The sequence below is a fragment of the Nesoenas mayeri genome, assembly GCF_963082525.1.
Source record: "Nesoenas mayeri genome assembly, chromosome: 19".
NCBI classification, from domain to species: Eukaryota; Metazoa; Chordata; class Aves; order Columbiformes; family Columbidae; genus Nesoenas; species Nesoenas mayeri.
In genome coordinates, this window is record NC_137568.1 from 8,208,091 (window position 1) to 8,235,790 (window position 27,700).

At 45.2% G+C, this 27,700-nt stretch overlaps 1 protein-coding gene across 1 annotated transcript in view; it reads right to left on the bottom strand.

The window, feature by feature from the left end:
- The window catches only part of DNAH9 (dynein axonemal heavy chain 9), a gene marked incomplete at both ends in the record, with an annotated part of 182,854 nt that overhangs the window by 24,383 nt on the left and 130,771 nt on the right, over positions 1-27,700 (bottom strand). The window contains 3 exons of the mRNA XM_080356760.1: positions 8,741-8,868; positions 11,747-11,895; positions 16,465-16,658. Of these exons, the coding sequence (XP_080212886.1) occupies positions 8,741-8,868; positions 11,747-11,895; positions 16,465-16,658 (471 nt within the window). The remainder of the gene's footprint in view (positions 1-8,740; positions 8,869-11,746; positions 11,896-16,464; positions 16,659-27,700) is intronic.

The window sequence follows — 27,700 nt, forward strand, 5'->3', positions numbered from 1 at the left end:
AGGACCTTTGGCTTTGGGATGTAAATGCCACATTCTCTGCTGGTCGGTAACTCCAATATTCTGCTCTTCTGCACAAGACTCTGTGGGTTTGTCTTGATGCCCCGAGGCAAATAAATTGGTAGATGGTTCTGCCTCTGAGAGAGTGGCTGTTTCAGAAACATGAGTCAAGAGAATTATTGTTTGGAGAAGCCATGGACACCTCACGCCTTCCACTCCTGCTGCTCCAAATCTGATTCACATGGCTGGGAACATTTCTTATTTAGAAGTGCATAAATTCAGTGTTCTTCCCTGAAAGGATGTGGGGTTGTGCTCGTGTTACACAGACGAAATGGAGTTCGGGGTGTGCGAGGAGACAAGAAGGAGATTCCTGAGCAAAGGAATCACGTTCTAGGGAAGAGTTGCTTTGTTGTAAACAAGGACAGTGTGAAGAGCAGTAGACAAAATACAATTATGTCTGAGTGCTGATGCACCAGCGCTTGCCTGATGCATTTAGGATTTGAAAAGATGAGTATTACCTCTAGAGTCCAGGCAACCAACTCACTCTAAAAACACGAGTCAAATAATCACATGCAGAATCACAGAATCGACTGGGTTGGAAAAGACCTCAGAGATCATCAAGTCCAAACCCTGGTCCAACTCCAGTCCATTGACTAGATCATGGCACTAAGTGCCATGTCCAATCTCAGTTTAAAAACCTCCAGGGCCGGTGAGTCCAGCACCTCCCTGGGCAGCCATTCCAATGCCTGACCACTCTCTCTGCACAGAATTGCTTTCTAATATCCAGCCTCAATTTCCCCTGGCAGAGTTGAAGCCCATGCCCCCTTGTCCTATTGCTGATGCCTGGGAGAAGAGTCCAATCCCCACCTGGCTAGAACTGCCCTTCAGGTGGTTCTAGAGAATGCTGAGCTCACCTCTAAGCCTCCTCTTCTCCAGACTAAACAAGCCCAGCTCCCTCAGCCTCTGCCCATAGCTCTTGTGTTCAAGTCCCTTCCCCAGCCTTGTTGCTCTTCTCTGGACCCGCTCCAGCACTTCAATCTCTTTCCTGAGCTGAGGGGCCCAGAACTGAACACAATACTCCAGGTGTGGCCTCCCCAGTGCAGAGTACAGGGGAAGGATCACTGCCCTTGTCCTGCTGACCACGCTCTTTTTGATACAGGACAGGACACCATTGGCCTTCTTGGCCACCTGGGCACACTGCTGGCTCATGTTGAGCTTCCTGTCCATTAGTACCCCCAGGTCCCTTTCTGCCTGACTGAATAAAGTAGGAGTGAACCGAAATCTGCAACCAAAGTGTTTCCAACAGCCACAGAGATTTAGTAACACGGCGAAAGAGCTAAACAAAATAGCAGGAGAAAAATTGTTCCTTAAGTATCAATTTAATCATAGTCTACATACCTGACCTTGAGTATTTTCATCTTTAATTGGTAGGTTCTTTCTATGACTGCCTTTGTGGTGTTAGATGGCTGAAAAGTAATTGCTTTCACTTGTGTTGACATGACACCAATGATCATTATTTGTCAGTATCACTGCCTGCTAACAGCCAGCTTAGGGAATATTTCTAATCTAATGATAATTGAGTGCATTTATGTACTAGCCTTTTGTGACAGAAGGGACAGAAAAGAGGAAAATATGCAGAAAATATGGGTTCATACTAAGAATTCATGACTTGATCAAACAAATATGTCTGCAAAAGCCATGCTGTGGAGGGGAGTCACAGGTTTGAGGAGAACTTTGCAAACTAATTATCACCACTCAGATAACACAGCTTGACAGAACATGACTAATGACAACATATGTGGTTAATAATAACGGCATGATAAGTCAATTATCAGTAACAACGTAACACAGACAATGCTGCATTAACACCAATCATAGCATGTGGACTGAAGAACCACATCCCCTTTCCCGTTTTGAAACCTGCCTGCCACCAATTTCATGGGCCTCTTCTAGGTCTTGTTCAGGAGAACAAGGGGACAATCCAGCCTGTGCACATTCCTTTGGCTCAGGGCTTCATGTGCTCCCAGTGCTATCTTCAAAACCACACTATGCAGTTTACACCGCACCGGTTTTACGTCCTCCTCGTTCTGTGGGACACCCTGAAGACACATTTACCCAGGACACCGCAAGGCGACTCAGTGCTCTGTTACATTTTTTCTTAGCCAGATTTTAGGGTCTGTGGAAGAACTGTTGTGCAGGGGTACAAGACAGCACTTTTGACAGCTCATGTCTAGGTCTGTGCTGCAGGCAGAAATAGGCAATGGTCTCAAACTCATTACCTCACTTTGTGAATGGAGGGTGGGGGCCAAATCCTGCTAAAGAGCAAACTGCTGAAAAGAAGGCAAAAAAAGATATCTGAAACATCTTCCCATGCATGCTGACCATTACCACAGGACCGGGAGCAGGTACCGGAGGATGAGGGTCTGTGGCAAGAGCCAGGATGCACATGAAGAAATGTGGGAGTACCGGAGGCTTTGCTTTAGGAATTCACATCCAAGCACCTCTGTGTGTTTGTACTTCACAAGGCAGAACATATATCACAGGGCGCAAGTGTTGCCATGGTAACCATCAGAAATAGCACCACATATATATAAACTGGCACACGCCCCACAACACGCTCCCTCTGCTGACAGTGACTGCAGACCCTTCACATCTCTGACAGTGGCTTCTCCTTCACACCTTGGCACAAATCACCTCCCAGAGCAATGAGAATTACCTGTTTTTATGGAGTTGCATTTTCTTGCGAGGTGCTCTCAGAAAATAGTCACTGCTTTCACAGTAAACCTGAAAGCTGAGCTTTACAGTCCAGAGACAGCCCAACACTTTGATACTCACTGCAGTGTGTTGGGGTATGAAAAAGGACAGTGAGAAGGCACTGCCGAGCCTGTTCTCCGGCTGTGCTCACTGTCAGTGGTAGCGAGAGGTTTCATCGCATGAGAAGATGCCACACACGCTCAGGAATGGCTCCAGCCCTGCCATCATGGGGATGCTACTGCAGGGCTCGCAGAGCAGACTGGATGAGCACAGACCCTCTGCCAATGCTTTCTCATATGTCTGAGAGACCAAGATATTCCTGAGCAATAAGCTTGCTGTTGCTCGATGTGGAGAGAGGCAACATCAGAGCTCTGGGAGCACCAGATAAGTTTTCCCCTGTCCCTGGTATGTGCCTTCCCCTCGCTGAGAAATTACAGCAGCCAATCCACCAAAGGTGCCCCCCTTGGCAGGCAGTGAGGGCAGCATCCCATTCTCAAGTTGCCCGGCCTTGAGTTGTACCAGGGAAGGTTGAGGGTGGATCCTGGGGACAATTTCTTCACAAAAAGGGCTGTTGGGCATTGGAACAGGCTGCCCTGGGCAGTGCTGGAGTCACCATCCCTGGAGGGGCTGAACAGACGGAGATGAGGTTCTTAGGGACATGGGTTAATGCCAGGGCTGGGTTATGGCTGGACTCGATGATCCTCAGGGTCTCTTCCAACCAAACGATTGTATGATTGTTTACCTGACAAGCACAGACATTGCCTCAGGATGGTGGGATATTGGCTTTTCTGAAGAAGTGCTTTGAAACCTTTTCTGCGATGGCAACTGCTGGCTTGGGTGTCTCTCTGGCCTCTTCTTTGTTTTGATGCCACCCTTTGCTTGAACCCCACAGTCCAGAGCTGAGATCTGGACCTCAGCCTAAACACAGCCATTAGTGGTATGGGAAGCTGCTGGGATTTGCCAGGCCAGATTTTTTTTATTTATTTATTTATATTTTATTTATTTATCTTATTTATCTTGTAAAACTTCATAAGATAGAAAGATAAAAAGGTAGGTAGTGACCAGCAGGTGCAAAGGACAGTTGCTTGACTAATCTCAAGAAATCGAGGGAGATAAACTTTATTTTCAGGACTCCATTATATTTGTGTTTTAACCCCAAATATGTCCTGAGACAGAGGCTTCCAGAGCAGTTCTACAACAAAACTGGGACTGCAGTAGTTACAAAGGTACAGAAAGCCCAGCAGAAACTTGATTCCATCCCAGATCAATATTTGGGTTACTCTCTGGTCTTTAAGTGGATTTGCAATTGGAAAATCTTGGGAATGGCTGTTGTGACACAAGGCAGGACGGAAAACAGCTGTCTGAAATCCAACGCCTTTCTCCATCAGAGCATTCGTCCAAAAATCACGAAGAAGAACTGGAGACACAGTGGGTATTTCTCCTTTTATATACAACCAGGAATGAAAAGATACTGTAGCTGGAAGGAAAATTAGTCTCTTTACTGAAGCAAGGCTTAGTGCCAAAGGCTTATGTGTGCCTTGAATGGACAATATATCTCAAACAGGACAATATATCCCTATTTCTTGTAGCTAGGACTAGTTGTGAAGCCCATGGAAAAAGGCTCCATTGTATTTATGATGCAACAAGAAGAGCTCTGCCGATGTCTGAATTTCATACAGTTTTGCTCTAGGAGCTCCCTGTTATTCCATTTAGTACATGAACCTGACTCAGTGAAGCAACAACCTATGAAAATGGAAATATGCTCAAGAATTCAATTAACTTGATCACAAAGGGAGGGAAGTGACATTTTGGCTAATGGATGAAGACTACAAATAAACTGGGAATATCTAATGTCTGAACTTTTCCCTGCATTAGTTCATTCAGACACGCATCTGCAAACATGTGAGCAAATGTCACTGTTTGTTTGCTATTAGGCTGATAAACATCATCTGGTGATTGTGATGGTCACTGTCTTAGTAAAAAGCTTTAAGGTAGGCCCAGAGAGGGAAACCAAGCAGACACAGTTAATGTCAGAGCTTAGTGCTCCCTGATGTGCAAAGCTCTTTCTTCCCTACACAAGCGAGAGCACACACATCAGAGAAATGGTGTTCATGGCTAACTTGGCAGTGGGAAAGCAGAAATTACAGAACCACTGAGGCTGGAGACACCTCAGGGGATTTTCTATTCCAAACCCTCTGCTCAAAACTGGGTCAGGTAGAGCAGGTTGCCCAGGACCTTGCTCAGCAAGGTTTTGGATATCTCTGAGGATGGAGACTCCATAAACTCTCTGGGCAACTTCTTCCAGTGTTTGACCACCTGCCACAGTAAAAGATAGTACTTATGTTTAAATGGAATTTCCTGTATTTCAAGTTGTCCCCATTGCCCTTTGTCCTGTCACTAGACACCACTGAGAAGAGTCTAGTCTTTGCTCCCTGCTATCAAGTCATCTCTTCTTGAGGCTGAATACTCCCCAATACTGGACCCAGCAAGCCAGATGTGTCTCACCAGAGCTGAGCAGTCAGGATCAGTTCCCTGATCTGCCAGCAAAGTTCACGCTAACGTGGCTCAGGACACTGGTGACCTCCCTTGCTGCAAGGGCACACTGCTGGTCATGTTCAGCTTGTTGTGCACTGGGTCTCACAAGTCTTCTTCCTGCAAAGTTGATTTCCAAGCAGTTGGTCTCCAGAGTGAACGAGTGCAATGGGGTTATTCCTCTCCAGGTGCGGGACTTGACTTTTCTACCTATTGGATATCACGAGGTTCCTGCCAGACCCATTCTCCAGCTTGTCCATGTCCCTGTGAAAGGCAGGACACCCATCTAATTTATCAACCACTTCTCAGCACTTTTACATTATCTGAAAACTTGCCAAGGGTGCACTCTGTCCCATCTTCCAGGTTGTTAACAGAGGTGTTTAACAGAATAGGACCCAGTACCAGCCCCTGTGGTGCACCACTAGTGAAAGGCCTCCAGCCAGACTTCATGCTGATGACCATAGAATCATAGAACCATTTCAGTTGGAAGAGACCCTCAGGATCATCGAGTCCAACCATAACCTGACTCCAGCACTAGCCCATGTCCCTAAGAACTTCGTCTCAACGCCTTTGATCTCTCAATATCAATAAGCTTTCCAAACTGCCTTTATTTCCAGGACTGTATCCCACAGGATTCTTCCCAGCAGATCCCTGAAATGGGAGAAGTCTTTATTCTTTTCCCACCTTGCCTATCGTTTGCATGATCTCCCATGAATTCCCACACTGGTATTACCTATGTTTGTTCAGTTAAAGCGGCAGACACTGTGATGTGAAGTGCCTACAAACTCAGGACAGCAGGAAGGACAGGAAATAAAACACAACCTCCAGGCCAAGACCCCATCCATAGATCTATTACATGTCCTCTTAAGAACAGTTAAGGCTTTGCCACCACAGCTCAGAGAGCCAGAGGATGTCCCAATTCCAGCTCATACCTGCTGTTTCATTGCAGGAACGTCTCTTACCTGGAGCAGCTCTTTATCTCTTTGCTATTAGTCCTGAGCACATGACCTTGAGCTGTTCTAATAATGTCATCCCATTTCAGCCACTCCAGACCTACAGGCTGCTGCAGTCTTCCTGTAACACATTTTGATCTTCCCTATGAACAACACCCTTTTTAATACTGTGTCAGTGCAAATTCATTAACAAATACTAATTTTTTTAAGCCAAGGTCATGTCTTAAGCAAGACTGTCCCTTAGCAGTTCTGCTAGCAACATTCAACTCCTTGCACCTTCCCTAATTCATTCCTGCATGGGACCATCTCTGCAGCTCTACTACAGTCCATGTCAACTAGAGCTGCTGTATTTCCTCTAAAACTACAGTTACATCACAGTGCAAAGGATAAAATAGACCACATCCATCTTTAGCAAATTCTTATTACATTTGATATGCTTACCTACAATTCTGTACTTATTTTGTCCTTCAAAGTTTGTTCTGAAACTTTGCATACTGTTGAGTTGTGACTAATTTGTTTGCTCCAATAATTTCCCACTGTTTTAAACACAGATGATAAAGAATCTGCTAATTGGTAGTCAGATGGCATCCTTTTGATTTGACAGATTCATTACCAAGACTTGCAATGGACTTGCAGTTTCTTCTACCAGAGTTTTAATATTCTGGGATACAGATTATCTGGCTCTGCAAGTTGAGCACATCGTGCTCTTTGATCTGATCTTCCCATTTTCAACAAACCTTCAAGAAATGTTGGGTTTTGCAGGTGTTTCAACCAGCCAGCTCTCAAGGACAGAACATCTTGCAGCCCTGCAAGAGAACCGGCACTGAGACTCTCACAGCCAAGGTATTCCAGGAAGGGACCAGAGAATCACAACGAGCAACTTGGGAAGACACTGGCGCTGGAGTGACACTGGCAGCAGGATTAATCTTCCAGCACAGCTGCACAATGGAAGGTGAGAGATTATTGAACTATGTGTTTGGACTTTTACACAAGGTGGGAAGGTGCTCACCGTAGGAAGCTTCCACCCAGCAGCAGCTGCAGCGAGCAGAGCCCTGATGGACCGTCAGACCGTCTGTGGTATCTGGTTGCTCCCTACCTCCTACAGAACTTGCTGTGAGTAACAAACTGGCAATTAGCGCCATCTCCACGTTAAAATTGAATTCTACTCCTTCAAATGAATGGGAGGCTATGGAGAAGAAGGTGGTGCCCAGTGTCTGTGTGAAACTTTGTATGTGTGCAACACCAAGCTCCTGCCATCCCTGCCATCCCATCCCAGGGTAACACCCTAGTTTGGACCATTTCTCCATCAATCCATCCCCAAAAAGACAGATGGGGAGGTGAGCAACACCGAGGAGCCAACAGAAGTCCCAAGAGGTGACCAGCAGGTCAAGGGAGGTTGTTCCTCCCCCTCTGCTCTCCCCTCGTGAGGTCCCATCTGAGTTGTGTGTCCAGTTCTGGGTCCCCAGTTTAAGCAGGACAAGGAATTACAGGAGAGAGCCCAGTGGAGGGACACAAAGATGCTGAGAGGTCTAGAGGCTGAACTTGTTATCAAATGGATTTTTGTGGAGCTAACCAACACAGCAGAAAAAAACCCTTCACTTTGCATTACAGAATGGAATATCTCAAAATCTGCATATTTTCTTCTTGGCCGTCTCAACGGCAGAGGCCAGCATTGCAGCCATCTGTATTAAAAGCTCTCGAAAAGCCCAGCATTGTCTACCTTGGAGCTTGAAAAAATGCAAAAATTAAGATCAAAATATCAATGGCATTTAATTTAAATCCAAAATCATGACTGTAGGCTCAGATCAAGACTCAAAGCTTCGTCTTAATCCAATTCCTATCCAAACAATTCAGTTATAATAAACATTTATAAAATCCACATCAAGGAAATCAAAGGAGTTCCCAAGGCCTGCAGAGAGAGCTGGAATCACTGACTCTGCATATTAACAAACCCAAGCACTCCTTGAATAAGTGGCTCCAGAGAGCACTTGACAAAGACAGAGACCCCTTCACACCCTAAAAGGCTCTGAAACTTTTTGCTGAGTTGCGATAAGAGCTTCAAACATTTACCTGTTTGGGATGTGTAAGGGAATCGGCACTGCTGCAGATACCCTCTGCCTGTCCTACGGTGGTGTGTTCATCCTCAGTGCTCATTTAAATACACCGTAAGTTTTGAGTGGTAGTAAGAGAACTAATCTAACAGCTTTTAAGATCAAAGCTCTTTATTCACAAAGCAAATAAAGGCACCAGAAAGCGTAGCACAACCTTCGCCCAGAGCACTCCCTGCAACCACACACCCTGCAGAAGGCTCAAAGAGCGAGAAAACCAAAATCACTATGGCCTATAAAAGCAATAGATAGCAGCAAAAAAACTAAGGTTTTTGCTTCAGACACTCAGATGACACCCTGTCCCATTTCCCACCAGCTAAGGACAGATTGCTGTCACCAAGGTGATCAGCACCGGGTCACCCAGGAATGGTGGGGCTGTTTCCAACGTCACCATACCTGAAGGATGACCCAGTGACCCTCCTTCGCAGCCAGATCCAGAGCTTGTTCAGCAACCACCTCTTGACCTTGTCCAAGGGAAACATTGTGGAAATTCCTGTTGTTAAATGTATAACCAAGTTTCTTCCCTAAAAGGAAAAAAAAAGAGCGATGCTCAGCACTTCTACGTGGAACGGCACAGCACAGCCGAGCTCAGGCAGCGAGGCAGAGTTCAGCCTTATCAACAACCCTCACAGAAAAGATATCACACTTCTTATAACAGTTATCTTGTCTCTCACACGCTCCTCGCCAAAGCACTGAAAACAGCAGCAGCTTCTTCCAAACTACTTTTAATTACAAAGCGGCATCAACACAAAGGTGCATTATTACAAAGTGTCTCTTGTTTAAAGAACATTATTCCCCTGCAACTTTGTGTAAAAACATATTTTACAGTGATAGGAAATTAAAATAATTTCCTGCTGATTAAATAGGCTTTGAACAAGACATCATTCAGTGGGGAAGTGCACCCTGTGACACGTGCTAGAACCAGCAGTAAGGTTAGGAACACTTCAGAAGGCAGCTGAACTGAAATCCGTGTGAGCTTCCTCTGGCCTCGGCCAAGGCCTCCCAGGTTTCCTGGAGCTAGAGATCAGTCAGCCCTCCAGAGTCCTCAGGGATCATCGTGGTCTCTAGCAGGTGTGGAGATGCCTCAGGGTTCACCACAATGCTTGTGAAAAGGCCCAAGACCAGTGGACTGTGGCAGAGCCCTTGGGACGGGATGCTCCAGGAGCCACCGCAGACCACCCCTACAGTCACACTCACAGGATCCCAGGCTGGTTGGGCTGAAGGGACCTCTGCAGACCCCCCAGTCCAACCCCTGCTCACGCAGGGTCACAGAGCAGATCACACAGGTGGGTCCAGGGGGTTTGAATGTCTCAGAGAAGGAGACTCCACACCCGCTCTGGGCAGCCTGGGCCAGGCTCTGGCACCTCCCAGCAAACAAGTTTCTCCTCCTGTTCACATGGAGCCTCCTGTGTTTCAGTCTGTGCCCGTTGCCCCTCACCCTGGCGTTGGGCACCACTGAACAGAGTCTGGTCCATCCTCTGACACCCACCCTGAGATATTGATCCCATTGATCAGATCCCTCTCAGCTTCTCTTCTCCAGCTCAACAGCCCCAGCTCTCTCAGCCTTTCCTCACAAGAAAGATGCTCCAGACCCCTCAGCATCTTTGTAGCCCACCGCTGGACTCTCCCCAGTAATTCCTTGTCCTTCTTAAACTGGGGTGCCCAAAACTGGACACACAACACAGATGGGGCCTCCACAGGGCAGAGCAGAGGGGGAGGATTCACCTCCCTCAACCTGCTGGTCACAGTTTTCCTCATGCACCCTTCTACATCCGTCTCTGCTTGGTGCAGGGTGGAAACCTCAAAACCCACGTCATTTACAGTCCTGCCCTGGAAGAAGGGTGACAGCTACTTCATGTTTCTTCATTCAGTCTGCAGTATTCCTCCAGACTCCCCTGATTTCTCTGTAGCATCCCAGCACCTCAGAGCCTTTCAGTGATCATGACTAAAGACCTCCTGTTTAGTTTTCTGAATCCATCTGTCACCCAAAGATGGAGAACACCAGTTTCTCCTCATCTCATAGGAGAAGCAACTGCCTGGAGCAAATAGCCTCTGCTGTGTGCTCCTCAGAAACTGAGCACCAATTTGTGCCGACGAAGGGAAGCAGCTCAACAAACATCCACGCTGGGCCTGTGCATCGCAGCACGATGCATTCAGCTCAGCCAGGGGGTCAGCACACATGTCCCCAAGTGCTGATCCCGTGGGATTGCCTGCACTCTGCATGCAGATTTGCCTTCATCCAGATGGTGCACCTTTAATTCCTGATTTCTGCTAAAAGCAGGCGAGTCTTGGGATTCAGCTGTTGGTATATGATTGGAAACAGATGGCCCTATGTAAAACAAATATCCAAACTCTTCCAGTTGCTCAAGCTCTCTGCTTAGCCTTACTACAGCAACCCCCTGGGATACAGCTCTCCCCATATTTGAGAGATTCCAGTTTTCCTTCTACCATTTCTAGTGGCTGCCAACGTTGAGAGTTGTTCATCTCTGCCTTCAAGACCCACCTCTCAAGAATCAGAGAACAGTTTGGGTTGGAAGGGACTCTAAAGCTCATCTAGTTCCAACCCCCCTGCCATGAGCAGGGATGTTTTCAAGGAGACACGGTTGCTCAGAGCCACAACCAGCCTGGCTGGGAGTATCAGAGCTTGACCAGCAATCACAGTCCTGGAGATATGTGGAGAAGGAGAAAAGACACAGCAATCAGAGCAGCCCTGAAACAGCACCCAGAGACATCGGACCCTCTGGTCCAGCGGGATGGAGCCCCTTGGCTGTAAAAGTCTCAAAAGAAGTGGCCGCAGTGACTGTTTGACAATCAGAAGTGATCTCGTTTCCAGACCTGCTGTAGTTCCCACGTCCAGGCTGAATATGATAATTCTTCCACAGAGGAGCTGAGACCCAGAGGGAATTTGGCACGTTGGCACCTTCAGAGCGCAGGCACTGACTGGTGCACAACAGAAATCACTCCATCTGAGCATCCGCACCAAAACCAGCTCAGGAAGGACAGGATTAAAAACGGGAAACTCTGCTGTTAACCAGCAGAATGTTATAGGGAGCTGGTGCTTATTTTTAGCTATCTGACAGCATATTAGATATCTCTGATGTAAATTATAGGTTGTGTCCAAGACCAGCTCAGAAATCGTTGCAGTGTGAGCCACACCGGGAATCCAGGCAACGCAGCGAAGAGGCAAGTTTTAATTTAAACTTTAGATAAAAAATCCAAAAAGCTTTATGGAAAAAGAAAAACCAAAACCAATCACGTCTTCTCACTATTATATATTTTTAACAGATTACTCCATCATCTGCAAAGAGATGAGTTTAAAAACAAACTAACAAAACAGAACAAGAACGTCATGCCAAAATAAAAAGCAATGTTGCGGTACGCCTAGAGACTGGATTGTTTTACCTTGTTTCTCCACATCCTTCAGTGGGTCAACTCCCGGGGACAGGATAAAAAACATGGGGGTTGCAGGTCCTGATTCCTCAAAAGTCGTTGCGAAATCCAGGGATCTCCCTACCACGTATTTACTGCCGAGCTTCTCTTCCACAAAATCTCTGCCAGAAAGAAAACAATGTTTTGCCAGTCTGCTGTTGTTCAGAAAAGACAGACTTCCTGTAAATAATCAATTAATTAGCAGTCATTTTGCTGATTCAAACAAATGAGAAACTTAATGAAAGAAATGAGCATGACAAATTTTAGAGGGGATCTGCAGGCTGGGCCTCAGGAGCTGTCATTTAGAGACAACGTTTGGCATTTTTTACAGGGGTAAAATGACACGAATATCTGACAAATGCCACGCGGAGGGAAAAATGTGGGACCCACCAGCCCAACATTATATTCAGAAGTTCAATGCAAGTAGAGGCTTGATTCTGACAAAGGGATCTCAGCAGAGAAGAAATAGTTAATGTATAGAAAACAGCCGTGTACTTTGCAATCCATACAGCCTTTGAGGGGAAAGAGCGTTCCTTTGGATTTATCACTGAATGCCACAAAAAGTCCAGATGATTTACCAAATGACTTTGTTCTGGGAAGACAAAAGAGCTCTAAGAATATCCAGTGTGTGTCGCTTAAGCCCCCGTATGAGAATCACAAGGGAAAATACAGTTGAGTGAAGGGGAAATAAACCTCAGCTCCACAGCATCTGCCTGAAGAGAATCCGGCGAATGGAGAATGGAATCTCCCCAGGGGGAGCTTTCCAAAATCACTGCTTTAGGAAAAGAGGACACAGTGAACATCAACTGAAAGGTAGGGATGTTGTATTCAAACCCCAGGAGTCAGCAGCTGCTTTTCTAGCACAGATTCATGACTCAGGCCTTTTGAAAACCTCAGTACCACAGCGAAGGAAAACATCAGCCTGGCGGATGATACCAGAATAAGGCAGGCAAATTCCTTCTAAGAGAGCTGAGAGTCTCCTGCAAGGACTAGTGAAAGGCAGGTGGAACAGAGATGCTGTAGGGATTGCGACAGAAAAAGCTTCCACTTTGTTTGGCACCTCTTTCAAGTAGATCTTTCTGTTCTGGGTCAAGATTTGCTGAAGGGCCACTGGAAAGCTTCAGTCCACAAAATTTAAAAGAAGTCCATCAGATACAAGGTCACAACGTTCTTGTCTCAGCTCTATGAAATGACGCCTTGAAGACTCAGAAATACAACTAATGTGACTTGGAGACTTCGAAATGGGCCACACATGCAGGAAAGGAAGATCTCAGAGACAGGACTGGCAGAGCGCCTACAGTTGGTGTCTCTCAGATAAGGTGTTCATGGGCTGTTTCACCCTGTAAGCAGTGGGATTGCAGAAATGGTGCCAGAAAAATAAAGCAAAAATGCCCTGTGAGACAAATGGCTAATTTACAACTTTGCTAGGTTATATGAAGCTTAAGATCCTTTATCTGGGGAGCTGGTGGTGCCAGCTACTGGGATCCTTAGTCCTTCTACATTGTCTGTCCCTCATTGGAGCACCAGTGCTTTTGGAAGGACTTCACCATGACCAGGCTATACCCTTCTAGTAGCTGCGGAACTGATCTGACCTCATTGTGGATGTGAAAGCACGGGAGCACATGAAGAGTGTTGCAAGAAGCTCCTTGCTGATGTTCTTCAAGAAGACTGAAGGATGAAATAGGTATTTACACTGGAAAATTACTCTTGATGAAATTATAGAATCATTTTGGTTGGAGAAGACCCTTAAGATCATCGAGTCCAACCATCTCTGGCACTAAACCATGTCCCTAAGAACCTCACGTATATGTCTTCTAAACAACTCCAGGGATGGTGACTCAACCAGTTCCCCGGGCAGCCTGTTCCAGTGCTTTACAACCCTTTCCATTAATAAATGTTTCTTAATATCCAATCCAAACCTCCCCTGGTGCAACTTGAGGTTGTTCCCTCTCATCCTATCACTTGTTCCTTGGGAGAAGAGACCAACACCCTCCACGCTCTAACTGATTCTTAGTGATGGACGGCAGAGCACTGCCCTCATCTAAGCTCTAAGGAGTGAGTCGTGATAAAAGTGGTTTCTCCTGGTGGCTCCTTAGGCCTAGGCAATAAAACAGTCTATGCACATATCCCCAGTGATCTGGTACAAAGAGAGGCTGAAAAACCTAAATTCCAAGATGGAGAAATGCAAGAAGCCTGTACAGGGGTGGAGAGAGGGTGGCATCCATTTCATTTTATATACTAAAGAGCTTCCTAGATCATCTTTATGGAGGTGTTATATATGACATGGGACATAAAGAGCCTTATGCCTTTCTGAACAGCAGCTGGAGATGGGGCAGGGATATTCTAGGGCATCTAAAACACTCCTAATAACCTCTGGGGTAGGATACTGAGTTACTGCTTGGCCGCTTAAATGCACTGAAGTGCTTGTCAAGACTCTCAGAGAGAGGAAGGCTGGGACTATATCTGTAGTGATGTTAATTGAGTAAGGTATTGTGAATTGAGTAAGGTATTTAATGCTGGCATGTTTAACCGGTACACAGAAGGAAGAGATCTGCAAGATACAGATCATGGAAGATCACAGAACCATAAAATGTCCTGAGTTGGAAGGACCCACCAGGATCATGGAGTCCAGCTCTTGTCCCTGCAATGACAACCCCACAGGTCACATCGTGTGTGTGAGGACGTTGTCTGGTCTCTTCTTGAACACTGTCAGGTTGGGGCTGTGACACCTCCCTGGGGAGCCTGTTCAGTGTCCAGCCCCTCTGGGTGAAGAACCTTTTCCTCATGTCCCACTGACCCTCCCTGGCACATCTTCTGCCATTCCCTGGGCTCTGTCACTGTCACAGAGAAGAGCTCAGCCCTGCTCCTCCTGCTCCCGCTGAGGAAGCTATAGGCCACGATGAGGTCTCCTCTTAATCCCCCCTTCTCCAGGCTGAACAAACCAGTTGAGAACTGGAAAACAACTTCTGGGATTCAATGACATTGCAGATATGCAAAACTCTATGAATTTAAGATGTGTATGACCTTGAAATGCTACTGGCTCTACAGGATCCATCACTTTTTGAAGAGTCACAGAGACAATCCAACTTTGCAGGTGCTTAGGAAAACGAGAGAGCACAGGACCATCGGCCTTCTGTGTGGCGGCTATATTAGAGGAACATGATCCTATCAAGGAGGAACCGGGAAGTCAAAGGCATTTTGACTGTCATTGGTCACCACTAATCATTTCACATTTGCTTTTGGGGTATGAGATTTCCCCAAACAAAAGCTCTTCTTAAGCCTTTTGGGTCTAGATTCTAACTATCCTGTATTTCAAGAAGAATGTAAGTCACAAACACCTACAAAGAAAGTCTCGGAGAAGGTGCTGTGGACTGTTAGTCTTTGCATGTGTTTACGTTCTAACCTATTTCAAGATAAGAAACAAACCAAACAAAACCACTTAAATACTCTTGTGCAAACAGAAAAGTATGACATGCTCAAACCCTAAAAATATTCAGCCAAGCTTCTGAACTTGGATTCCCTTACCTGTTCATAAAAGAGAAATACAAAAGGAACTGAGGAATTGAAACTTTATGTTCTGGTTATTTTTGAGCTATGTGAGTACTACCATTTTGGTTGAAAGGAATTAATTAAGCTTGCTTAAATGAAATATGCACTTAAAATTTCAGGAAGACAAATGCTTATTTTACTCAAACTAAATAATGACAGAAAAAACCAATCTTTTCAGCTGAGAGAACACATGGATAAGGCTTAAACAAGTAACAAATGTAAAAGAAGATGGTTTTGAATGGTATAATTATGATAAATTATAGTTACTTAATTTAATAAAACATTAAGAAATTGACCACAGAGAGACTTCACTCAGTCTTGCCTGCACTTTTCTGTGAATTTTAAAGCAGAAACAGAAATCTAGTTCATACTCTGAGTAACACAGTCTGGTACACGCACCCATATACATGCACATGCCAGATGGTGGAGCAACACAAACCATTTGGGAGGCAGCGGCACGAGAGGCATTGCAGAAATGTCAGATCCCAGACTACTAGGACAGAGAAGAAAAAAACAAGTCCTAAAGGAGCGAAGGACCTTTAGTTTCTCCCGGAACAAGCTTTTTCATACCTTCTCGCAGTTTAGATTTGCCTAGTTACCTTCACTACATAATTTACAACTACAACTTTCAGAACTAGCATCACATAAATTATGCATTTTACAGGAAAAAAAAAAAAAAAAGAGAAAGCCTCTATAAGATTTTCCTTTCTAGACTTTCTTCTTGTGCCTAAGGAACAACCATAAAGGATCTAGTAACTAATATCGACTTAAATGAACCCTAGGAGTTGTATTGATTGTTAAAAGTGTCTGGCAGCTGTATAACACCTGTGTGATGATGCTCGTTTCTGACTTGGCATGTCTGCTCCTCACCCAGTGTGAGTTAAACTCTTTCCATGGCTATTGCTGATATTGGGGTTAGACCTCCTCGAGCAAGAAACTCCAGTTAAAATAAATGTTTTGATGGTCTAGCAGAGTTCAGAGATGCCTCAGTCAGCAGGCTCCTTTATGGGAAACCAGCGTGCAACGCTCATATTCTGTAATCAATAAATCTAAACGTATTCCTGAATTACCCCCGTTCCCCACAAAATGCACACCCAGCGTTGTCTGTTGGTCGAGGGCGTGCAGAGCAGCAGTGTCCCCACCTGACAGCGTAGCTCATGCGGTCGGGTCGGACGGCTCTCAGGATGCACAGGCGCTGCAGGGCTGACTTGTTCTTCCACTCCTGGGGGAATTTCTCCTTTTCCGGACACTCAGATTCCACAAATTTCTTCCACCGTTTTGCAGACCCCTCAATGTCCCGATCCAGATTCCTGAATTCCTCCATGGATGACAGAGCCTGGTAAAATTCAAGGAAGGTCTTTAGAAGAATAATCCTACATGCCTTTGAACCATTTTTCTAATGTTACTGACTGCTCATGTGTTGCTCCATCAAAAGGGTCACAGCTGGAGCCTGGGAAACAGCCAGAAACCCACCAGGATCAGACTTTGACCCTTCTCCTTTCCCCAAATCTGTTGTCAGCACAGTCACAGGACACGGAACCAACACGGGCCATTTGCAAGGCCACAGGAGAATAAGACTGAGGACAGTTTCATACTTGTGGAAGATACATGCCCTAAGATTTTTTACCATGTGTATCCTCTGAACTGAAACACGTCTCACGGCTGCCCACAGAACCTCAGCTCTAACATCCAAACACAACCTTCCCAATGGTCTCACCCACATCATGGCAATGCTCCTGCCCAGCAGTGAAGCCACATGTGGCATCCAGGCCATGGAAGTGACAACACAGGAAAGGATTAAAGAATTCAGGCTGAGAGAGTTGGGGTGTTCAGCTGGAGAAGAGAAGGCTCCATGGAGACCTTATTGAGGACTTTCCCTACTTAAAAGGGGCTGATAAGAAAGATGGGGACAGACTTTTGAGCAGGGCCTGTTGCGACAGGACAAGGGATGATGGTTTAAACTAAAGAAGGGAGATTCAGGCTGGACATGAGGAAGAAATTGTTGGCCCTGAGGGTGGTGAGAGCCTGGCCCAGGTTGGCCAGAGAGGTGGTGGATGAACCATCCCTGGAGACATCCCAGGCCAGGCTGGACGGGGCTCTGGGCAACCTGAGCTGGTGAAGATGTCCCTGCTCATGGCAGGGGTGGCACTGGGGGAGCTGGGAAGGTCCTTCCAACCCAAACCATCCTGTGATTCTATGATTCTACGAATTTGGCATCATTCACAATGCAGTTCTCCATAACCCAAAGCGAGAAGAAATCTTCTCTCCTTTTTTGAAGCCAGAACTCAGAAATCTCAGGTGACAGGCACTTGTGACTCTCAGCTATCCCCAAAATGCCCGATTTGGATGGAAGCTGGAAATTCTGAGCCCACATCTGACAGGAGAGCGCATTGGTGGCACTCCTGTGAGCTGCGAGTCTGCAAACAGTCTCCTTACTGCTTCAACAGACACGAAGAGAATTGTCACAACAACCGATGGAAAAAGGTACTTTTGCATCTAGGGTGCTCGGTATCCAAAGCTAAACTCAGGCTTGCTGTGCTCACCAAAACTGCTTTTTATAGTGATTTCATGGTTGGAGCATTCATCCTCTTTGTCTTTATACACATGCCATTATTTTCCCCTCCCTGTTGCCCTGTGAATTCACCTTCCTTGTCTACACAGTCTGGTGCACGCACGGTGAAGCCACAGCACTGGGACTTCACCATGCAGCCATGGTGACCAGGGCACCCCAAATCTCAATAAACATAGTGCAAACTGTACATGGGTGAGCACTTTCTTTGTACAAACATGCATACCGTCCTGTGCCGACATAAAAATCAAATTGCTGAGATTTATACTTGCTAAAACACACATCAAGATTAACTTCTCAGTGCTACAAGTCTGTAGCAGAAACAGGTAGCTGAAGAATGCCCCAAAGTACAGCTGAGTAAGCCAGTACATAAATGATAATTACAATGAAAATGTGGCTAGATTTTTTGCTAGAAAGAGGCAACTATAAATGTTATGCAGAGAAATAAAGAATTCAAATTATCTTTCATACAAGTGGCAGCAAAACGTATTGCACAGCTTGTAAGGTTCTTCTGGATTTCAAGCAAAATTCTCGCTGAAACAAACATCTTCAGAGCATTTTGCATAATCTGAAGCTGTAAGCAGTTGAATATGAAGCGGAAAAGACAAGTGGAGTATAAAAGACAGTGAATGAGCTATTTTCTATAGAAACAGAAAGCCACAGAGCAAAGCAGAAGCTTCTTGCCAGGCAGAGGTGTTCTGCACCACTGGTGCTCCGGCTCACGTCCCGTCCAGCTCCGCTCCGGAAAGCAACTAAGAAAGCTCCTTGAAAAATGCCGGTGTCACACCTCATTCAGATCAACTGCAGAGATACACACCTGCCAAAGGGCTTTGGAAGTCATGGAAATGCCCTGACAGAAATGCGGGGAGATTGCCCGGGATATGGTGCTGCTGCAAACGAGGCAGAAAACACTGAAGGCCGCTCTGCTCTAAGAGGTGCAGGAGAGCTGGGCTTCCCAAGGAGAGGAGAGCAGCGTCAGACTTTGGTGTTTCTAACAGACGGAATTGAGTTGAGCTGTACTCCAACACAAAGAGCAAACTAGGGGAAGAAAGGAGTCAGAAATGGGGCTCCTTATGACAAATGGCTTCAAGTTTTTAGCAGAGGAAATGCGGGTAGATGACAGGGAGAAGGAGGTTGTAAAGGTGCTCCTGGTGGGTGCCATGCACCCAGGCCATTTATTGAATATACACTGACACCATCACAGAAGCAATGGTTGGAAGAAACCTCTGGAGGTGTCTAGTCCAGCCCTGTGCTCAGACCAGGCCTACAGGCAGTGCTGGACCACGCCAGCTGTGGCTTTGTCTACCAAAACGCCAACCCCTACAACAAAGCGCTCTCAGCCTCTCTCGGTGCCCTGTTGTAGAACTGCACTATTCTCCCGGTAAAAAGGATTCTTTTGGTTAATATGTTGAAGCTGAACCTCCCTACCTGCAATTTGTCATGGTTGATCCTTATAACTTTCACTGACAATAACAAGGAGAGTTTGGCTCTGTCATCCCACAGCTGGACAAATCCTTCCACCTTCCCTCACAGGTCACGAGCTCCAGGACCAGAACTGGAGCTATAGGCAAGAGTTGTACTTGCAGATATAACTATAGATGCTCTTCCAACGAATCAAGCCTTGCCCAAAGGCACAAATTCATCAGTATCTCCACAAAAGACACAGTTAAGAGCACAACGCTTGCAATACCCCAGCACAGACTGACTCAGTTTGGTGCTGATCATCTCCATGCCAAACTCCCTGGGATCCTGAGGATTCCATGAAGAGGAGTGTGAGCAAAGTGGTGATGCAGCAGATGTTCTTTCCATGTATGGATTAACACAGAGAAATGTCAGCAACAGAAGCACTTCTCCAAAAATCAGTGCCGTATCCCACTTTCTGTGGAAAAGCAGCAAACGGAGCACAAAACATGAGAAATTGAATTTCCCAGGATCAATGCTATCTATTCTGATCTGCCAGCACCTTGTCCTCGAAGCAATAAGTGTATTTGATGCACCTCTCGTAGCTAAGCACAATACAATGGCAAAAGCTGAATTCGGTGGATTCATCAGTGCAAACACTTATATAAAACATTTTAACACTGTTGACTTTTGAAGTGATTTACTTAAAATACCACTTCAGAACTTTGGCTGCTGTTGCTTCGAGAAGTCTCTGGGTGATGTTTAACAAGGGAGACTCTGAAAAATTGCTTTCTTCTTACTAAATGACAGCCATGTAATCAGAGATGATAGCCTCTCTCTCCCTGAACAACATGTTGCAGAATCAAGAAAGCCCTACTTGCAAGTATAAAGTCTGTATTATATAAATTAACACTAAAATTTTCATTAGTCAACAATTTTAATTGCATTTATTAGGAGTGATGGTATTAATAAGAGATGTTGCTATTTAAAAGCCAGTGCAATGAAAGCTATCTCAATCAGTAATCTTTCTGTGAATATTAATTGCTTTTCTATACCTCTGCTGTGAAATTTTCCAAGGCACTGACACCAGCTCTAAGACATCACCGTTTCCAAGCAGCAGGAGCAAAGGCGGGAATGGTCCGCTGGGACAGCAGGTCGGTACCACCCATCAACCTGTAGCGTGGCTATTTTTGTCCGCATAATGAAGAATACATTTGTCAATCAGAGTTGTCATGGAAATGGAGAGACACAGAAAACATTGATCAAAATAAAGTATGATCAAAAGAGCAGGAGGACTAAAGATCTTGTTTTAAAAAGTGACCCTACAATCACCTCTGGTGGCTGGAAACAGGAGGGTCTTGAGTTTGTATCTCGAAATGAGTCTTTGGGAGCAAAACAGGGCTCTTCACACCACATCAAGGCAAGGATTACTGTTTTCTCAGAGAAAATGACTTTTCATTCACTGAATCACAGACAACTTGCATTATCACTTTGGGTTTTTTTGACATTTTCTCGTCTAAGTCAGAACCAGCTTTAAACTGGAGCCGATGTGAATCTGACACATTCATGAATGCAAAATACTCTTTCCCCCCACAGCTGTGGGAAATAAAACGTGTATCAGCCATTGGCTTGGAGAAAGAAACCCTAATTGTCACCGCAGGGCAACGCTGGTGTCCTCACAGGGTGTCCTTAATTACAAGGCCCTTCAGAGAGTCAACAAAGGGAAAGGGGATCATAGCAGAGACACAACAATGTGGGGGGACAGGGACACGTTCCAGATGGGCACAAGGAGCTGATAGGCTCATTTTCCCCTCACCGCCTCCAGAGGATGGGCTGAGTCTGAAGTGAAAGGAACAGCTTCCAAGGTCTGGTGTCATTGCTACTGCATGCGATTTATCTCCTGCTGCCAGATACACCACACCAAGCTTTTGTAAATGTATTAGAGAAAACACTTGCTCTGATCACTGATGGCAGTTATCCTAAGGACACCATCCAGTCAAAACTGGCCCCGAGTTTAGGCTTTCCTTCAGAATACAGAACCAGTCAAACCAGCGCTGCCAGAGTGAGCTGCTAACACCTATGAACCACATTCCCCAGTAGCCATGAGACTGGTTATACCTGATTCACACTTTCAGTCTTATCTCCTGATACATCTTGCTTTAAAGAAAAATAATCCCAGAGTACCTATACGTTGAGGAGAAGACACATTTTGCTTGCCTGAAGCTTGGGAAAAACCATATGCATTTCAAATTGCCTCCTAAATATCTTAGACTAGCACTGCAAGTTCTGCTTATATAGGCTTCGGCAAATATTCATAATTTCTTCCCTTCATTTCCTGCAGGTGGCCCACATCTCGTTAGGAAAACCAGCATCCCCACAGTTGGAAAAAGCTCCTGGAAGAATGGGAAAGTCCAGCCTGCATCTGGCTTTAATTGATAGATTGGATCATTCTGAAAATAGATGTATAGGGAGATGAATTACCGCATTACTGTTAACTAGAGGGATTAATGTAGAAAATGATGGATTATTTGCCATTTTTCCCATTGAGGTTTTGGCTTATATTAGTCATTCACTGAAGGTCTTATTTTCTGTTTAGCTGCACTACCTGAATTACAAAACTTATAAGAAAAATGTCTACCCAAGGTAAAAATAAAGACATGATGGGTTTGACAAACTTCAATCAGCTCTCAGCACAAAAATGTTATTTTAATCATCCTTGTTTCTTTCATAAAATCTGATAGACAAGCTCACTGCTCGGTGTGTCCCATCTTCATTCAAACTGCTCCTTGCTTTCTCCCCATATCTAAATTACACTAAACGGTATGTAGTGCCATGACATGACATTATACAAAAAAACACGCTTCTGTTTATCTGCAGAATCCTTCCTGGAACATCACGACACACAGAACCCTCATGGCTGGACAACAGGAGTGGTCTGAGGAGTGATGGCTTGGGTGTCATTACCTGTCATTGGAAAATTCCAGGTGAAACCTGTATCATGAATCAGAAAGCGACGGCTTCAGCACTCAAATCCTTCCTACTAGTAGGTTCTTACAGCTCCACTGGATAGGAAAGGTCAGCAACAGAAATGAGATTTAGGCATAATCTTCCTATTCTAGTTGCTTGTAAGCACCCACCAAGTTTTCATGATTTTGCCTGCAATATTTCACAGCTGGGCTCATATTGCCACTTTTCCTGTGTTTTCTGCAGGTGTTGTACAGGTGGTTTTGACAATGCTGCTCTGTCAAGCCACACTACCCATGTTTCTTCTTCACTCTTTGATGCTCTCCAGCACATCAGGGACATGCAGCCAGAACCAGAAGCAGGCCATGGGTCCATGGTGACAGCTGAAAGGTGGTACTTGTGTATTCCTGAAAAGTTCCCTGTATTTGACTACTACAAAACACAGATGGGCCATCACTATGGACCAATGCACAACAAAACTGAAAGAGAAAATATGTCTCATGGACTGGAAGAGCTCAACTGAAGGATCTCTTCCAGGATGTCACCAGCTGGAAGGCCCTCAAGGTCTGTGGTTCTGTGTCCTGATACAGATCACAGAATCATTTTGGTTAGAATGAGATCATCGAGTCCAACCATAACGTAACTCTTGCACTAAACCATGTCCCTGAGAACCTCATCTATATGTTCGCTCAGCACCCCCAGGGATGGTGACTCCACCACTGCCCTGGGCAGCCTGTACATATATGTGCACACAGTTATAGACTCATCTCTCAATGGGGCTTCTCACAGCTCTTTTCACAGCGAAAGCCTCACCCAAGGTTCCATGGGGGCACCATGTCAGAACTGGCCTCAAGAAGAGGCAACTGGAGTCAAGCAGCTGCCGAGTCCCTTGAAGACTCAGGCCCCTGGCACAGTCCTCATCCGTGTGCCACACGACCTGCTCGAACGAGCTCAGCAACCAAAACTGCAAGCACACACTGCAGCACCATCCCACAGGATCCCAGCCTGGTTGGGTTGAAGGGACCTCTGCAGATCCCCCAGCCCAACCCCTGCTCACATAGGGTCACAGAGCTGATCACACAGGTGGGGCCAGGGGGTTTGAATGTCTCAGAGAAGGAGACTCCACACCCGCCCTGGGCAGCCTGGGCCAGGGCTCGGGAACCCTCAAGGTCCTTTATGGCAGATCTGGCTTAAAAGGAAGAACTAATAGAGGAGTCAAATCCAAGCCATTTGCCTTCACTGCCTTTCCAAAAGGCTTCTTACACATGTAGATGATGATGCCCAAAAGGGGATGAGGGCTGGCTCACCCTTGGCTGTGAGCAGAGCTCAGCCGTCAGACCTCAGTGCTCACTCCTGGGCCCCACAGGTCACTGGTATCTTCTCAAGAGTGCACTGCAACTGTTTGGGTTTGGGGTTTTTTTCTGCTTTTTAAGCAAAGCGTTAGGACTTCAAAAATGTACAATGTCTACAAAAGATACATTTGATACCTAAAAGATACCTCTGATGAAGCAATTACTTCCCTTTCCTTCCATTTAAAGAATGAAGGAACTTCTACATTCCCAATGAGCAGCTGCCAGCAGGTTTGTGTCGTGAGGAGTGCAGGACAGAGGCTGACGCTGCTGTGGGGGCATCCAGAAAAACGTGATTTCCACTGCAACCAAACCAAGAAAGTACATCTTGAAATATCTGGTGTGGTCAAAAATCTCTGCTGCATTTCAGATAAACATCAGATCACCAGCCAGAAGGTTAAAAAGAAAAGAAGGATTATTTCTGTGAGACATTGGGAATGTTTCTCTGAGACTGGAGTGCCAGTGGGGACAGACGAATGTCCTCAGGAAACCTCTAGATGAGAGAAGATAAATGCACGTCAAAGTGTCATAATCAATGTTTTCTATCAAAGATGCACCAAAAGGCTGTACATCTGAAGAGCGGAGTTAATAGACGATACTTAATTAAGACTACGGTTTTCTGGCATAATAATAATTCTGAACGTCCATGGGAAGCTGTGAGCTGCAAGTGTTCCATATCTGACCAGCGTGATCAAAGGACCTTGCTTATGCACAGAGAACACAATATAAGCAGCAGATTGTGTCGCAATGAATCCTTGACAGGAATGAAAAATGTTAGTGTCCAGAAAGCACAAAAAGTGAAAGTTGGAGGAGAGAGTTCTGTTCTTTTGTCAAAAAAATCCAGTTTTCTTAAATGTAAAATATATGCTTTGGTATTTTATCTCATAAGCCATACACGCAGCCTTATCATCTGCATTCTGCAAAATTATAAATATGGAGTTAATATACTACTTTGTCTACTGCTGTTCTCCTCCTCGAAAGCTGAATTCAGTATTTAGAGCTCATTATTCAACATCACATTTATTAGACAATGCCCTTTCAGTTGCGTTTTCATATCTGCATAATGAAAATCCTTCCTTTTCAGAAAAAGATGAGGGAAATGATTGGGATGAAGAAGTAATCCGAGCTGACCAGGTGTATTCTTGCTGTATATTAACTAGCCTCACTTATCCTACGGGACACATCTGCATTCGGAGATGAAGAGGCACTGCAGAAAATATCACAAAGAAAACTAGGCTCAGGAAATGCGCATCCGTGCACAGGAGATCCAGAGCCGCCCGCATCCCGCCCCTGGGAACCAGACAGGCGCCCGGCTGATGGGGACCGTGGTTCTGCAGAGGGCACGAGGCGGTGTGGACACAGCAGGGCCACAGGGAAATCCACTCACCCACACTTCAGCGGGCTCAGAACTGCCCCAGTCTTTTAAAAAGGGCAGGTTTGGGCAAAGGCAGCGGTGAAAATGAATAGCAAGGGCATGGCCGCTGGCTGTGCTGCTGGTGGTGAAGCTCAGGAAGAGCTCAGCTTAACTCTGGGTACTTTCATATGATTTTTTTCTAGGCAAGTACAAACTGCTCTGCTGAACCTCTAAGAAACACATGGATGGTCTTTTGGCACCGGGCACTCAATAGAAAATGCACAACTATGCATCATGTGAGGCTTGGCCTGAGCTAATAAGGCAGATTGTGTTAGATTAGGATTAAAACCATGCTCATGCATCTATAAAGCCGTTCCAGAATAAAACTGCCTCGGACTATGGGGAGAGGGAGTTTCTGTCTGCCCATCTCACACCCCACCCCACCAGACAGTGAGGAGAAGACACACGCTTTTGTCTTGCCTGCTGATCTGCTCCTGAATCTGCAGCTACAGAGAAAGTCCAGGCACAAACTCACCATGAGCCACAGAGTTTGCCAGTGTGTTGCTGGCTCACATTTGACTTTGGCAAACTCATTTGCTCTCAGAAAATTCCAGGACACAGCCCGGGGGGTAGGACAGTCCAGGGTCTGTCCACAGGAAACAATATATGAGGCCTCTGTGGTTTGGGAGGTGAGGGGAGTTTTGCTGTATGGATTCACATCGTGTCACGTCACCCACTGCCAAGGGCAGAAGCAGCTGCTGACCCATTTTACTTGTTAATCTGGACATGGTCTGGAAGCCTCAAGAACCATAAAACCCAGTTCAGTTCAGACAATACTCAGCTTTCATCCAGGTGTCAACACCTTCATCTTAAGACACTGGAGACCTTCTAGTGAAGGAAAGAAGAAAAAAAATGGGGGAAAAACTCTACAGAGGACCAGCTCTACACTGATTGTATGTTAAGTTCAATCTTGCAACAGAACTATCAAGATGGTCATTTGTACACGGCTGCGGCCTGACGTCCTGTGCAGTTCAAGCATCATTGTACCTTTGCGGTCTAAGGTGTATCCAGGTGTATCCAGGTAACCAAGAGCCCAGTCAGGAGATACAGACAACCTGGTGTGCACACAAAAAACTTCTTCAGAAGTACCAACCAAAATAAAAACTTTCGAGCCAAGTACTGGGAAGAGAGAGGAAAGTATCACTTACTGTAATAAAGGAAATTGAAAAAAGACAGAAAATCTCATTAAGAGTAAAAGAATACTTCTGATTTCTCGAGAGATCACTATTAAGCACCTGAAAAAGAGACGCCTTGGAACGGAAACAGCCAGCTCTATTGAACACCTGAGGCAGGGACTCAGCAAAGGCACTTCTTTCATTAAATGATAACATTTCCTCCCCTTCCTGCTCTTAACTAACCCTTCCATGACCCAGAGGCAGAGTTTGCACTGAGGATAACGAGTGCCCTTTGCTGGTGCCTCCCTGGCTCCAGAGCGGAGCAATTTGCCTCCACAGGAACTAATTCTTCTCCCATACTGGCTGACTGATGAACAGAATCAAGTTAAGCTTAGAGCAGTTTTTCTCAACTTCTACCGAGTTTGAATTCATTCCTGTTTCAGGCTATTGTTTCAGCACTAAAAAGCCTGAAACTCACCTTTTTTTTCCCAATTTTATCAGCAGATCTAATAAAAGATATTACCTTTCCCTACAAACTGTGCCGTTCTGGACAGGTACGTGGGTTTCTTCATTCCGGGATAAATATTGAGCTGCCCTGGCACACACATGATAGCAAAAAGCTCTGTGAAACATTTTACTAGACCACAGGATGTTTCAAAAAGATGGACCCGGTTTGAAAACTCTGTATTTCTGCAGTCATGAGCCGCCCATGAATCAAACTCTTACTCACTTAAAAAGGCGAGACATAGAGTTTCAATGATTACTGCTAATGTGGTAATTCATTAATCCATTTGTAAATTTTTGTGTAATTGTAACACGTTGCCATGGTGAAATACACTGCTTTGAAATTGGGTCCATCTTTCCGAATCACCCTGTATTTTCCTGAAAGAGGATGGAAAACTAGATCATAAACACATGTCGGATGCTCCAGCATCATGACCCGCACAAATGCAAAGGACTGTTAGCCTATATATATTATTAATCAAAGAAGAACAATAAATAATAATCCAAGTCACACAAGGCTATTTGCATGCCCAGAGTCCTCAACATTTAATGAGGTTTCCTTTGAAGTTAATGGGCCCAAAGTGGGAGGCACAGAGTGGGCCATAAATATCAGTATTGATTTCTTTCGGCATGAGTGTCTTGGCCTGGAACCCCTGGCAAAAGGAGCGTTTTGTGAAGGAGCATTTTCAATGTTCCCATAAAAAATTAGCAGAATGCTAAATTCCACTTGGAATTTGAAATATGAATCTGAAATGTACTTTGCTCAAGCTTTGTTGAAGAAACAATTTATTATAGCACTTAATCTTGCTGATGAAAGAAAAGGAGATTTTAGCCTACTAATAAGCTGTATAGAAGCCATGACTAATTAACCTAATTATAGCAGTCTGTGACAAAATGTGATTGCACTAAAACCATGCCTGGAGTAACTGGAGTTGCCAAGAACTCAAAAGCTAATAAACCAACACATATTAATAGAACATAAACAATAATAAAGTTGACACCGGCCAATATGATTTATGGTAAAGTCAATACCATGATCATCACAAAAGACAATCTGAAATG